At 41.3% G+C, this 16058-nt stretch overlaps 1 protein-coding gene across 1 annotated transcript in view; it reads left to right on the plus strand.

The window, feature by feature from the left end:
- Nucleotides 1-16058, plus strand: part of CFAP54 (cilia and flagella associated protein 54) — a 397088-nt gene that overhangs the window by 182453 nt on the left and 198577 nt on the right. The window contains exons 40-43 of the mRNA XM_034934266.2: nucleotides 9671-9823; nucleotides 12209-12403; nucleotides 14717-14804; nucleotides 15098-15307. Coding sequence (XP_034790157.2) covers nucleotides 9671-9823; nucleotides 12209-12403; nucleotides 14717-14804; nucleotides 15098-15307 — 646 coding nt within the window. The remainder of the gene's footprint in view (nucleotides 1-9670; nucleotides 9824-12208; nucleotides 12404-14716; nucleotides 14805-15097; nucleotides 15308-16058) is intronic.

Here is a 16058-nt window from a genome sequence, read left to right on the forward strand (position 1 = left end):
AAATAGGCTTCGGCTATACAGCAGTAACAAACAAGTGTCATTGCTTTAACACAATGGAAAGTCTGTTTCCTGTGCATGCTACTGTGTTCAGTGAGGTTGAATCCTGGGCTGCTCATCATGGTGGAATCTCCAGCTTGGTGCAAGCTTCCGTGGGTTGTTTCCAAGTCAGAAAACATAATTTTAATGTTATCTTCTAGGAGTGTATACAGAGAGGCATATGGTGAACTCCTGTAGAGGCATGGGCTATGGGCACAGCCTTTGCCAGACCATATGTACATATACTGTATGCTTTATGTTAAGGGCTTTACATGGATTATCAAGTTTAATTACTATAACAACCCCAATAAAAGAATTATAATTATGCATTGCACATCAGGGACTCTTATGAATGCTTTGTGAATATTAGCTTACAGTCACCTAATGAGGTAGGTTTGTTATTGTCTCTATTTTTCAGGCAGGAAAAAGATGTTGTAAATCTTGCTCTAGCTCTTAAAGCTGTGACTTGAAAGTGACACAGGTCATGTCTGTTGACATTTCATTGACCACAGTCACATGGCCACACCTAACTTCAAAAGGGGTAGACAAGTATGTTCCTATGCTGTACTCAGGATAAAGAGGTACAGAGTGTGTGAAGGCCCTAATGACTGTCATGGGAACAAACAGAGGAAGAGCAGGACTTGAAAGAGATTGGGATGAGGCCTAAGAGCTGGGAAATGTAACAGGAGAGTAGTATAAACAAGGCCAAGGCAAGAGACAGTGCTAAGGAAAAGGAAGCAGTCAACTATCATAGAGAGAGAGAAGTCACATAAGATGAGGACGGACAGTTGTGTTTGGCAGTTTAGGTGGTCATTGTCACCGGCCTTTTTGCTGTGACACCGCCAACATTGGGCCTTGTTCTAGCTGTTTTCTCTTCCTGAAATGCTCTTTCTCAATTCAGATGTCTGACTAATGAGCTCATCATCTTCTTTATGTTGTTATGTATCTCTCATCTTTTCAATGAGGCTTACCCTGAGCATTCAGTATTTATTTATTTATTTATTTATTTATTTATTTAGATGAAGTCTTGCTCCAGGCTGGAGTGTAGTAGTGCTATCCCAGCTCACTGCAACCTCCATCTCCTGGGTTCAAGCGATTCTCCTGCCTCATCCTCCTGAGTAGCTGGGATTATGGGCACCTGCCACCACGCCTGGCTAATTTTTATATTTTAGTAGAGATGGGGTTTCACCATGTTGGCCAGGCTGGTCTCGAACTCCTGACCTCAAGTGATCCACTCATCTTGGCCTCCCAAAGTGCTGGGATTACAGGCATGAGCCACTGCTCCCAGCCTGAGCATTCAGTTTAAAACTGCACCCTGCCTGCTTCCTCCCAATTCCCTTTACTCTGCCATATGTTTTCTTTTTTTCTGAAGCACTTCTCACCATCTATTATACGGTATAATTTAGGGTTTTTTTTTTTATTTATTGATAACTAATCTGTTCCTCCTGATAAAAAGTAAGCTTTATGAGGGCAGGGATTATTGTTTTGTTCACAGATATAACCCAGTTGTCTTCATCAGTGTCTGATATATAGTAGGAACTTAGTATCTCTTTGCTGGATGAATGACTTTGTGACCTTAGAAATGGTGGGGAGGGAGTATTTTGAGTGGTGCATGCAGCAGTGGTGAGCTGTACCTATAGAAAGTCATTGAATAGAGGCCAGGCGTGGTGGCTTACGCCTGTAATCCCAGCACTTTGGGAGGCCAAGGCGAGTGGATTGCTTGAGGTCAGAAGTTTGAGACCAGCCTGGCCAACACGGTGAAACCCTGTCTCTACTAAAAATATAAAACTTAGCTGGGCGTGGTGGCAGGCGCCTGTAATCCCAGCTACTCGGGAGGCTGAGGAAGGAGAATCACTTGAACCCAGGAGGTGGAGGTTGCAGTGAGCCAAGATCGTGCCATTGCACTCCAGCCTGCATAACGAGAGTGAAACTCTTGTCTCAAAAAAAAGAGAGAGAGAGAGAAGGAAAGAGAAAGAAAGAAAGAGAGAGAGAGAAAGAAAGAAAGAAAGAAAGAAAAAGAAAGAAAGAAATTGAATAGAGAATTGCTTTTCAAGTAACTTAGCACCGTCAGGAACTGGCAGGAAATGTAGAGCTGGGGGCGGTGGCTCAGGAGGGCTTTGTTTTGTTTGTATGTCTTTTTAATACAAGAAAAAAAAGGATATTTACATATTAACTAGAAAAAGCCAGTAAAGAGGGAGAGCTTATAGATAGGAGAGAAAAGTATTCGATAGAGCAAGGACCTTGAGGAGACAAAAGGCAGAGAGAGAGAGTGGGATATAGGGGGATTATGCTTAGACAGGAGGGTGAGACATCTTTTCTGCTAAGGCAGAAAGAAAGGAAAGAATAAACCCAAGCAGGGAAGTGTGTAGGTGGTAAAGGTAGAGATGGAAAGCATTCTCATTGGGTACTGGAAATTTTCTCAATGAAGCAAGGGGCTGCGAGTATAGCCAATGTTGATTGGGTTGGAGATTTCAGAAGGAATGAAAGAGTGGGCTGACTGATAAGGTCATAGGAGAAAGGAAGGGAGAAGGGTTGTAGAGTAATTTAGAGGGTCCAATGAGTGAGATTGGTGACCATGAATTTGTAGGTGTTACTGCCAATGATAATCAGATTACCCCTCATAGTCAGAAACATAGTCAGAAACAATGGGAAGACCACCTTCTTATGGTCAATCATGTGTGATGAGTTTTTTCAGAGTATAATTCTTCCTGTTCTTTTATTGAGCTTGTCTGTAAAACCTGGGGAATTCTCCTACTTTGGGATCCATAACTCAAAATGTGATTTATGTTATCCCTTCCATCTTAAAAAGAGTTGCTACAAATGTGAGAAAATATGTGAAAAATGGTTGTTATCAAAATGATGACTAGCATCAAAGGGATAAGAAAAACATATCTAGTAAAATTCTAGACGTGTGTACCTGTAGATGTTTACTGATGATAGGTGCAATATATCAGAAAAACACTTTGTTTGCCTCCTGTTAAAGTTACATTTGGAAAGGCAAGAGGGTGGCAGTGGGACAGAAGGGAAGGGAAGTGCAGTCAGGCTACAGTAATCCTTTGGGTTGATTCTCAATGGTGGTAGAGGCACAGACAGTTTGAGCAATCATTAGAACAGGAATATTTGAATAGATAAAATTTTCTAAATACTGTAATGACAGTAATAATTTATTGAGCTGGAACTATATTTAGCTTCTTTAATTTTTACAGTCAAAGGAGGTAGATATTATGCTTATATTGCACATGAGAAAATTAAACATTACTAGTAAGTGGTGGGCCTGTGATTCAAACCCTGCTTTAATTACTCAATCCTTGAGTGCTCCACTGTGCTGCCAGGCCTCTTCTCCGTTGCTCCCTTTCAGATTGGAATTGCCTCTAAATTTACAGCATTCAAGAAGAAGTTTGCTGTATTTCAGTGGTCACTGAAGACAGATACTTTATTCTGACTTACTGTGATAGTGTGGTAATTTTTAGATGATCCTGTATATTAATTATAGGTTTTACATGGAATTGTTATCATTAAAAGGTTAGCATCCAACTTGTAGCTCTTTCTAAGATTTTAGGACCTATGTTATTGGGAATGTTTTTTGGTCTATGCTTTTGGATTTATTTGGCAAAGTTTTAGAATGCTGAATTTTTCCAGTATACTGAACTCAGATCATCAACATATTTATAAGCACGTTGGGTCTTATGTATGTCATCACCCTGATATGTTTGCAATTCTTTTAAAAGACAGAGTACTCATGATGGTTTCCACACCAGATCGCTAATTTAGACCATCATAGATTTTTTTTCGGCATAATGGCCTTTAGTGGTGATGCGATACATTTAATTCTTCAGAATAGATATTGCAATGCTCCAGTGCCTAGGAACATTTGGTGTACTCATTATTTAACAGCATCCTATTCTCCCTTCAACTATTTAATAATGCATATGTAATTTGGTATAGTCTCTGTAGGATTTGGAGAATTGAGAACACCTCACTTTATAGATATTCTTGTATGGGTGAGTAACTTGCCTGCTTGTTAAGCTCCATAGGGGAGATAACTCCATGGATATGCCTTTTATTGAAGCTGTTTTTGCATTCTGCCTGGGATCGCTCTCTTGAGTTTTGACCTTACTGGTGTTTAAGTTCTCTGGTAGAGTTATTCAGTCCTCAGGTGTGTTGGAATTTTCAGCCCTTTGGCAGGTGTGTTTGATTAGTGCCTTTGGGCATTTGGATTGATGTGGCCTCGAGTGTAGGAAGCAGCCCAAATTTCAGATCACTTGCTGGGATCCTTCCGTGGTGGACCCCTTTCTCAGGAGTCATTGGCATTTCAGCTTTCATTTCTAGAGTGGTACAATGAAAGACACAATGTTTTTCTTTTTTTTTTTTTTTTTTTTTGCTTCTTCTCCTCCTTCTTCTTTCTTACCTATTTCAAACTGATGAGGCTATTAGTGCCTTTGGAATAGCTTCTTAAATTATCCATGGACGTTTTCAGAGAGGAACCCCCTTGAGGCAGAGCTGTCAAGATAAGGGCCCTGAAGCTAATGCCACCTCCTCATTGCTTTGCATCATTTATCTCATGTAGACAGCCACACCACCACCAACAGAACCCTAATTAGACAACCAGGAAAAAGATATGCAGGGCTTGAAAAAAGGGGAGAAAAAGAAAGTGAAATATAGTTTAGGAAGAACACAAAGAGGAATTATTTATCAGCCAGATAAAAAAGTAGTGGGATGATTTTATTCAGACTGTTCTTATTATAAATAAAAATTTTCAGATTTTATTCTAGAATGTAAGCTTGGTGAGAATAGAGACTATGTCTGTTTTGTTCACTTGTGTCTCCCTTTGGTGCCAGGCACAGTGCCTAGTACTTGTGAGCACTCAATTTATACCTATTTAATAAATGGTGCTGGGAAAACTGGCTAGCCATATGTAGAAAGCTGAAACTGGATCCCTTCCTTACACCTTATACAAAAATTAATTCGAGATGGATTAAAGACTTAAATGTTAGACCTAAAACCATAAAAACCCTAGAAGAAAACCTAGGCAATACCATTCAGGACATAGGCATGGGCAAGGACTTCATGTCTAAAACACCAATAGCAGTGGCAACAAAAGCCAAAATTGACAAATGGGATCTAATTAAACTAAAGAGCTTCTGCACAGCAAAAGAAACTACCATCAGAGTGAACAGGCAACCTACAGAATGGGAGAAAATTTTTGCAATCTACTCATCTGACAAAGGGCTGATATCCAGAATCTACAATGAACTCAAATTTACAAGAAAAAAACAACCCCATCAACAAGTGGGCAAAGGATATGAGCAGACACTTCTCAAAAGAAGATATTTATGCAGCCAAAAGACACAAGAAAAAATGTTCATCATCACTGGCCATCAGAGAAGTGCAAATCAAAACCACAATGAGATACCATCTCACATCAGTTAGAATGGCGATCATTAAAAAGTCAGGAAACAACAGGTGCTGGAGAGGATGTGGAGAAATAGGAACACTTTTACACTGTTGGTGGGAATGTAAACTAGTTCAACCATTGTGGAAGTCAGTGTGGCAATTCCTTAGGGATCTAGAACTAGAAATACCATTTGACCCAGCCATCCCATTACTGGGTATATACCCAAAGGATTATAAATCATGCTGCTATAAAGACACATGCATAAGTATGTTTATCGCAGCACTATTCACAATAGCAAAGACTTGGAACCAAGCCAGATATCCAACAATGATAGACTGGATTAAGAAAATGTGGCACATATACACCATGGAATACTATGCAGCCATAAAAAATGATGACTTCATGTCCTTTGTAGGGACATGGATGAAGCTGGAAACAAACCATCATTCTCAGCAAACTATCGCAAGGACAAAAAACCAAACACAGCATATTCTCACTCACAGGTGGGAATTGAACAATGAGAACACATGGACACAGGAAGGGGAACATCACACACCGGGGCCTGTTGTGGGGTGGGGGGCAGGGGAGGGATAGCATTAGGAGATATACCTAATGCTAAATGACGAGTTAATGGGTGCAGCACACCAACATGGCACATGTATACATATGTAACAAACTTGCATGTTGTACACATGTACCCTAAAACTTAAAGTATAATTAAAAAAATACACGACCAGTAGTCATGATGTGAGCCTTCATCTGCTGAATGCTTACTCCATGACAGGCTCTGTGCTAGACACTCTGCACCTCCACACACAGGTTAAAATAGTAACCCTCTGAGTCATCCTGATTTCGGTGAGAGGGATGCTCTGGAAATAAATAGGACAGGGACAAGCCTGAGAAAAGTTAATGAAGGAAGAATTATCATCCCAGTTTTAACAGATATTTAAAACTATGGCTTAGAGAAGGTGACTATCTCATATTATTATATGTGAGGGCTTCCAGCTTTCCTCCTTTCATTTCCTTGCTGTTATGGGCTGAATATTTGTGGTCCCCCCCACCTAAATGTTAAAATCCTCACCCCTAATATGATGATCTTAGGAGGTGGGTCCTTTGGAGGATAAATTAGGTCATGAGGGTGGAGCCCTTATGAATGGCATTGGTGTCTTTACTTTTATTTAGTTATTTTTTTTGAGATGGAGTTTCATTCCGTCACTCAGGCTGGAGTGCAGCGGCACAATCTCAGCTCACTGCAACCTCCACCTCTGGGGTTCAAGCGATTCTCCTGCCTCAGCCTCCTGAGTAGCTGGGACTACAGGCGCCTGCCACAAGACCTGGCTAATTTTTGTATTTTTAGTAGAGACGGGGTTTCACCTTGTCTCCTGACCTGAGGTGATCCATCTGCCTTGGCCTCCCAAAGAGCTGAGATTACAGGCATGAGCCACCACACCCAGCTTGGTGTCTTTACAAAAGAGACCCCAGGTTGCTCTGTAGCCCGCTTCTATCATGGGAGGGAGGACCAATGAGAAGGTAACCGTCTGCGAGCCAGGGAGAGGGCCCTCACCAGAATCTACCATTCTGGTCTCCTGATCTCAGACTTCTAGCCCCAAATATCTGTGCAAAATAAATTTCTTTTCTTTTCTTTTTTTTTTGAGACAAGGTCTCACTCTGTCACCCAGGCTGGAGTGCAATAGCATGATCATAGCTCACTGTAGCCTGGAACTCCTGGGCTCAGGTGATCCTCCCACTTCAGCCTCCCAAGTAGCTAGGACTACAGGCACATGCCCCTGCACCCAGCTAACTTATTTTATTTTATTTTTTTTGTAGAGACAGGGTCTTGCTTTATTGTCCAGGCCTGTCTTGAACTCCTGGCTTCAAGGGATCCTCCCTGCCTCATCCTCCCAAAGTGCTGGGATTACAGGCATGAGCCACAGCACCTGATGAGAAATAAATTTCTGTTGTTTATAATCCACCCAGTCTATGGTAATTTCTCATAGCAGTTTCAACTGACTGAGATATTTGCTTAACTTCTTTTCCTGATCTCACTCTCTAAGGAGAAAAAGATAAAAGCCAAGCTCATGAATTCTTCTAAGAAAAATAGAGAAACAGAGCAGAAACCTACAATCTTTGGGGTGTTGTGGATGAGGGTGGGGGCATGAGGAGTAGGAGGTCTGCCTGTCTGGGACCATGCAAGACTGGGCATGGCTTAGCAGAGAGCGACACTAAGGAGAGAGATGGTGGGGACAGGGCAGAGCAGACAGGAGACTGAAACTGGTAAGGAAGAAGAATGAGAGCTTCCAGGGAGTTCACAAGAGCCACTTTGGCCTAAGTATTTGATTCTCTTAAATGTGTGATAGGGAATTGTGTCAAGACTGAATTTGCAGGGGAAACAATTACTTCTGTGAATGCGGCCATGTCCCTGGTTTGACTGAAGCCTCCAGGATTTCTGGACATTAGGGTATGTTGAAAGATGCTGTCTCTGTGGCCACAGAAAGTAACCCTGTGTTACTTATTCCATCAGGACCTCCCTGCTCCCTGGGCTCATAATGACTCCAGGTTTCTTCCCTTATTAACTTTCTTTAGGCTTATTCCCATCCTATTCTCAAGGCATCTCTGTGCCCAAATCTGGGTTACAAATCTGGGTCATTGTCTGTTACCCAAGATTTGTTGTCCTTTGGTGAATCATCTGGGGAAGGCACTGGACTTGAACACCGGTTCTTCCACTCATCTCTTCTTAAGGGCTTCAAACAAGTTCATACCCCTCAACTTCACTTTTCCTCCTTTGTAAAGCATCAGTGATTTCTACTCCTGACCATTTTTAAGGTGCTGTGAGGATCAACTGAGATTAACCTTTAGAAGTGGTTAACTTCTATACCCCTTCGTTTTTGTATTTTTAATTAATTTTTTTCTGAGACGGAGTCACCCAGGCTGGAGTGCAGTGGCGCAATCTTGGTTCACTGCAACCTCCACCTCCCAGGTTCAAGTGATTTCCCCTGCCTCAGCCTCCTCAGTTGCTGGGATTACAGGCATGCACCATCATGCCTAGCTAATTTTTGTATTTTTAGTAGAGACGGGGTTTCACTGTGTTGGCCAGGATGGTCTCAAACTCCTGACCTCAAGTGATCCACCTGCCACGGCCTCCCAAAGTGCTGGGATTACAGGTGTGAGCTGCCTCGCCCTGCCTAGCTATTCCTGTTCTTATTCTAACTATCTAAAGCCACTTGTCTCTTTTGTCCTAATCAAGTTTTCCCTATCCTCGAAGGCACAGCTGGCCTATCTTCTCTTCCACAAGGTCTTTGTTGCTCACCTTTTCCTGCCTACACTGATCTCTGTCTTCCATCTTTCCCTTATTTTGGCGTGTAACCAAATATTCCCTGCAAATGTGACTTTATTACTCCAGTGTTGGAGTGTCCCATCCCTTCAGCTAGATAGTGACTTTCTTGAGGGCAAAGACCATGCCTCTTAACCTCTTCCAACTTACCATGTAAGTTGCTATACTGTTAAGACCTTAGATTTTACAGGGGGGCTTCCACTTGTTCAACTTGTTGAAGAAATACATTCTTTTGTTATTCAGTCCTGCAAACTGTGATTCCTGTCTCTTGGTCCTGCTTCATGATGTATGCAGCAATGCTGCAGCTGAAGTCCCAGGCCCTCACTCACTCTTCAGAGACCTTGAAGCAACTCTCTCCCACTATCTCCCCTTTCTGGGCACTTTTCAGGACAGTTAGTTAGTTCTATACCCACTCCTGGGTCCACCTCTTCCTTTCCTCTGCACCTTTCAGTATTAGGAATCTGTCTTTTCCTTCCCTTCAGAGAGCAGATGCCCATCTCCAAGCAACTTTATTTCTTCCTTTCTTTGTTTCTTCTTTTTGTCTCTTTCCCAAGGCACCTTTGCTTTGAAGAGGCTGCTGAAAAGGAGTAGATTATTTCATTTTTTATGATCAGCAAAAGAAAAAGGAGGCTTCATGGGGAAAATTGGCAAGATCTAAAGTTATTTGCATTTCATAAGAATCAAAAGTTTTCCAAGCTTTTTTTTTTTTTTTTTAAAAGGACCTTCTGGTATACTAAAAGAAAAAAAAACTGATCTGAATGTTGAAACACCTGCTGCAGATCTGGGGGCTTTGAATTTAGCGGCTTTAGGTTGGGACCAAGAAATTCTCTGAATTATAAACTTGCTGACTCTTACCTTGGCTTGGTGCAGCATTTCATCCCCAATATTCCTCTTTTCTTCCCTTTCAGAATACAGCCGAGCCAAAGCGCTTGTCTGCGTGCCCGTGGACGTGACAGACACCTTGAGGTGTTTTAGAGAGACACTGGAAAAATCCAAATACCATAACAGATCAATCCGACACAGCAGGAAGTTGCTTTCATTATTTCTTGCACAGACACAAGGTAAAATGCATGTTCTGTATCTCTGAATCTTTCTTTATGTGGGGTGACCACCCTGCGGATGTCCCTCTTCTGCCCTCTCATTCTTCCCTCCCTGTGTACATGCAACACTCCCTGATGCCTTTCACTTTCCTCTTGTCCAGTGGATCTATTCTGTGTCTTACACTTTAACCAATGCACTTTCTCACTCACTCACTTTTATGCTTTCTGTGAAACTATCAAACTCTCTTGAGTGTATTAGATGTGACAATATTCATTAATTTTTGATTCTGTACATTTATGTTCTTCTTACAGTTTTCTTTAGGTGTGGCACTATGGTCTTGTTTTACTTCATAAGTAGATGGATTGAATCATACTGGGTTAACTAGAACCTTTTACCAAAACACTACTTTATCAGTGGCAAAGAAATGGGTACCTTTTAAAGCAAGCACCAACAAGATTTCTTATTAATACTATAGATTTTGCTCTTAGGGGTTTTATTTTAGCTTAAAGCAAGATATTCACTATTGTTGGTTGCATTGCATTTATTTGTTTTCTCTTGTAACATCTATCTGCTTGTGAATTCAAGCAAAGCTGGGCTTTGAGTGATTAAATGGTAACCTCAGAGAAGAGTACATTCAAATTTAGGCTGGAAAAATCCTGAACTATCTATACTTAAGTTATTTAAAATTTTTAAAAATCCTGTTTTATATTTATGATTCTTGCTATTCAAATTGGTCAGAATAATAAGAATAAATTTAAATAATAGACAAATACATGTAAAATAGTATAAAGTTATTAAAAACAGATTTAAACTTATACTTAATTAAAATGCTAATTTCCACTGAAATGATCTTTTAGAAATTTGACCAATTGTTTTTACAAATGCAGACAGTTTTATTTATTTACATATTTATTTGTTTGTTGTTGTTGCCCACCCCCCACACTTTCTATGATATGTATCCATAGTTTTTGGTTATATTGTCTGCAGACTCACATTATGTTAAATTAGTTCTCCATATCCTGTTTGGCTTCTTTTAATTGCTCCATACATTAACAATGGGTAAGGCTGGCTGGGCGCCGTGGCTCACGCCTGTAATCCCAGCACTTTGGGAGGCCAAGGAGGGCAGATCATTTGAGGTTAGGAGTTAGAGACCAGCCTGGCCAACATAGTGAAACCCTGTCTCTACTAAAAATACAAAAATTAACCGGTGTGGTGGCGTGCACCTGTAATTCCAGCTACTCAGGAGGCTGAGGCATGAGAATCACTTGAACCGGGGGGGCAGAGGTTGCGGTGAGCCGAGATTGTGCCACTGCACTCCAGCCTGGTGACAAAGCCAGACTGTCTCAAAACAAAACAGAACAAAACAAAACAGAAAAGCACCCCCCACACACACACAAAAAAAGTGGGTAAGGGTATAAATAAAAAGGCAAATGCAATTCCTAGGAATGGTTTATACCATCTCGCTCTGAATCTCACCTGGTACCAAAATATTTTCAGTAGTTTATCTCTAGTCCTCAGGCTGTAGACTTCAAAATCTATACTAACTTCTTTCTCTATTACTTTTAACTACTTCCCCTAGAATATAGATTTTTCTCTCATGTCTTCTCTGATCTTATAAAGAGACAAGGCTTTTCCTTTTTTTTTTTTTTGTCTCAGGCCAGAACTACCTGTGTGTTGCTTCTATCCCAGAGGTTTCTGGCCCAGAGGCACACTAACACCTTACTGTTGGAAGCTATTTAAAAAAGGCAAACTCAAACTATGCAACTTCCACCAGTCCCCACAAGAAGCAAAGCTTTATCTCAATATTTGCTTTCTGGCTGACAGTCCTCTGTAGTGCTTTTTTTTTTTGGATGGAGTCTTGCTGTCTTGCCCAGGCTGGAGTGCAGTGGCGCGATCTTGGCTTACTGCAAACTCTGCCTCCTGGGTTCAAGCGATTCTCCTGCCTCAGCCTCTGCCTCCTGGTTCAAGCGATTCTCCTGCCTCAGCCTCCCGAGTAGCTGGGACTATAGACATGCGCCACCACACCTGGCTAATTTATTTTTAGTAGAGACGAGGTTTCACCATGTTGGCCAGGCTGATCTCAAACTCCTGACCTCAGGTGATCCACCCGCCTCTGCCTCCCAAAGTGCTGGGATTATAGGCGTGAGCCATTGTGCCCGGCCCCTCTGTAGTGCTTGTGATGAGATAACGCAGACATGGAGCCTATCCACACATACCTAGGGTCTTCAGTTATGATCCTGGATACTAAGTTTAAGGAAATAGTGTCCCTCAAACTGCAAAAATGTCTCAGCTATATACAAAATATTTCCTTTCTTTTTGCTTTCCATTTTCTCTACCTTCCCTCCCAACTTCCCTTCTTTCTACATTTTAAATTGATTTATTATTATTATTTTTCATGAATTTAGGAGAGAAAGGAGAAATAAATGATTCAAAATGTACTTCTGGAAAGGTGGAATTTTGCCTGGGGACAGAGGAGATGCATATGTCAATACCCCCTGACCTTTCTCAGGAGAACTTCAGAGTTTTTAGTTCTGTGGAGAAAAGCAAACTTCCATATTCACAACTTGGACTTGTAATTTCTTCTTATCACCAAACTATTGGTAAGAGTTAGCCATTATGTACTCATTTTCTTTAATTGTTTTTTTTTTTTTTTTGAGACAAGGTCTCATTTTGTCATCCAGGCTGGAGTGCAGTGGTGCGATCACAGCTCACTGTGTGATCACAGCCTCAACCTTCTGGGCTCAATCCATCCTCCCACTTCAGTCTCCCAAGCAGCTGGGACCGCAGGCTCACACCACCACACCTGACTAATTTTTATATTTTTTGTAGAGATAGAGTTTTGCCATGTTGCCCAGACTGATCTTGAACTCTTGGGCTCAAGCTATAAGCCCACCTGAGCCTCCCAAAACGCTGGTACAGGAGTGAGCCACTGTACCCGGCTATGTCTCCATTTTCAATATGATCTTCTGCATTAATGCTGAGATTGCATCTGGTCCTGAAATCTTACTTTTAAAAGAAAGATAAAAGAACCTATATCCCTGCAGCAGTGACAGAACAGCCTGGAGACAGAAGAAACTTCCAGCCTCCTCTGTTTACCCATTTTCTTAGCTTGGCCATCACTATTGTGAGATTCTAGGCCACCCTTCTGTTTATCCCTCTTTCATTGGAGCTGTGAACTCTTTGTGGGGATGGAGATGATGTTCTTTTTTTCTGGTCCCATCTAATTCCATTTTCCTTGTCTTTCCCTTGATTTGCTTTTCTACAGCTTCAGTAGTATATTCTTAACCCATACGATAGACCCAATGTTCTCTTTTTTCCTAACAGACATTTTATGATGCCCCTTTTATTTCCTGAAATAAAATTTGTATTTAATATATTCTTCTTATACACATTATTTTGAAACAAATTATTATGAAGCTCTAAATATAAAAATAGGAGAGAAATAGCATCACTCTATAATAAAAGAATCAGTTTGTTGGTATGTAAATGCTCAGGCATTAGAAGCTGTAAAGAAATAATCAGATGCTTATATCCTGGATATGGAATCACCATGAATGTGACAGTTGCACATGCAGACAGAGACAGGTATGTTGTATTGGTGACTCAAATACTATCAACATGGTTAAGTTTTGTGACATGATTTTCTAAAATGGCAAATTAATCTTGGTAAAGTCCTGAGCAAAACAAAGTACTACAGTGGTTGCAATGTCTGGAAAATTCAGAAATCATGAACATTTAGAAATCATGCAGAAATACCCTTTTTATGTGGAAAACGAAGTTCGATGTGAGATTCAGATAGTTATAAACAGGCTTATCATCTTTTCCTTCACTGTAGGGGAAGTTTCTGTGCCTTGCAGGCCATCTGACATCTTTGGTCTTAACCTATGAGTTACCAAGAGATGCCCCCATTGTGACATCTAGCAAAACCCTTTCTCACATTTCTAAAATAGCCCCTAGGGAACAGCATTGTCCTCGTTAGAAACCACTGCCATGTTGGTTGGGGTTTTTGGCTACACATCCCAGAATGCATGCATTCATTAGAAAAAAAAATTGTGTGATTTTGTTGTTGTTGTTTTTTTTGAGATGGAGTCTCACTCTGTTGCCCAGGCTGGAGTACAGTGGCACGGTCTTGGCTCACTGCAACCTCTACCTCCCGGGTTCAAGCAATTCTTTTGCCTTGGCCTACCAAGTAGCTGGGATTACAGGCATGTGCCATCACACTTCGGTAATTTTTGTATTTTTAGTAGAGACGGGGTTTCACCATGTTGACCAGGCTGGTCTTGAACTTCTGACCTCAGGTGATCTGCCCGGTTTGGCCTCCCAAAGTGCTAGGATTATAGGCATGAGCTACCTTGCCTGTCCAATTATGTGATATTAAAGATATTTTGTGCCTTCAGGTAAAAGGAGAAATCTGATATGTGGTGATCTTGTCACATGTCTGCTAAAAAACAAACCTTTTGAGCCTTTCCATCTGCTATAGGATAACATCCACATTTCTCCAAGTGGCAGTCAGAGGCCCTCAGAATCTGACCACTGCCTCCCACTTCAGACTCAGTTCACCCTCTCCAGCAAACTACTCCAGTCATGCCCATCATTCCTATACATACCCAGCCATTCTCCCTTGCATGCCATTTCTAAGTTTCTCTTCTCCTGTCTCTACCTGAGTTTTATTCTCCATGATGCCCCATTATTACTATCTGTTAGAGCCAGTCTTTCACTCTGTAATCAAACAGAACGTTTGCTCGCTCTCTTTGTATATATATTGTGTGACATTTGAAGGCGCTGTTAACTTGCAGTTTGCTTATTGCAATCTACACAGTTAAGGAATAGTGCAGTTTAAAATATTCTTGCAAATATAAAAAAATATTTTTCTAGGAACTGACATTTGTTCTTTTACTTGATTAAAAATATAGATGTTCTCCAAGCCAGCAATCAAAGAAGTCTTAAAGTTCAGGCGTTGCATTCACTTGGAAGTCTTCTCATCTTTGCAGAAAAGAAAAGGTAGATTTTTAGAAGTCTGTAGAACAAGGGCAAAGGTTTTTTATTTGCTTGTTTGAAGAAGTTTTTAATGAAAAAACATTGTCTTTCATAAATTTTAGTTCTTCAACAATACTACATTGCTACATTTTATTCATCAAATGGTACCTGAGAGAAACCATTAAGAACAGTGAATGTATTATAGTTATATGTATGTTAATTGATGTTGCTTTGGTGTATTTGCTTTCCCTTCTGGAAGATAGATTTAATAATGGGTCTCAGAAAACTTACTGCTTGATGCTTTGTCTCTGTTTTAGGGCTGCTTTTAAGTGTTGGTGTCAAGCTCTTGATGACATATTCAGAAAACCAGATGTGCTACACACGTGGAAAGAATTTGGCCCCTCACTCATCAATGTCACCAACAGTCATTCACCTCCGGGTTTCAAAGACTACAGTGAGGAGTTTCTGTCAAGAGTTGGCATCTGGGGGTGTTTGCAAGGAGCAGTCATATCAGCAAAGATAGCACAGTGAGTGTGAGGATGGAAGGATCCGCATACTAGCTAACAGCTTCCTTGTGGGGTGCCCTCCTGTGCCATGCAAAGTGCTGTGCCTCATGCACACTGGATTTCTGGGAGGTTATGTCCATCTCATACAGGGCCTTACAGTTTATTTACTTATTTGTGATGTTTATTGCTTATGATTATCTCTTCTTCCTGTAACACAACTCTTGCCCCAAAATATCAGTGTCACCCGGGCCCAGGTGTTTGCTTTGCTTACTCATGGATCCCAAGTGCCAGATATGCAGCTGGCATTCTATAACTACTTGGTTTTTTTGTTGTTGTTTGGTTTTTTTTTTGAGACGGAGTCTCACTCTGTTGCCCTGGCTGGAGTGCAGTGGCTTGATCTCGGCTCACTGCAACCTCCGTCTCCTGGGTTCAAGAGATTCTCCTGCCTCAGCCTCCCGAGTAGCTGGGATTACAGGTGGCCACCACCATGCCCAGAGAATTCTTTTGTATTTTTAGTAGAGACAGGATTTCACCATGTTGGCCAGGCTGGTCTGGAACTCCTGACTTCCAGTGATCTGCCCACCTCAGCTTCCCAAAGTGCTGGGATTACAGGCATGAGCCACGGCGTCTGGCTCAACAATGACTTGTTGCGTGGTCAAATGAATGAGCAGTTGGTGAGGAAGCAGGAAAACAGTGTGGAGGCAGTCAGGCATGGGCCTCATTCAAAAGTGTACTAGAAACCAGTTACTTTCAACAAGTTTCACATTCCTTC

Source organism: Pan paniscus, chromosome 10, assembly GCF_029289425.2.
Source record: "Pan paniscus chromosome 10, NHGRI_mPanPan1-v2.0_pri, whole genome shotgun sequence".
NCBI classification, from domain to species: Eukaryota; Metazoa; Chordata; class Mammalia; order Primates; family Hominidae; genus Pan; species Pan paniscus.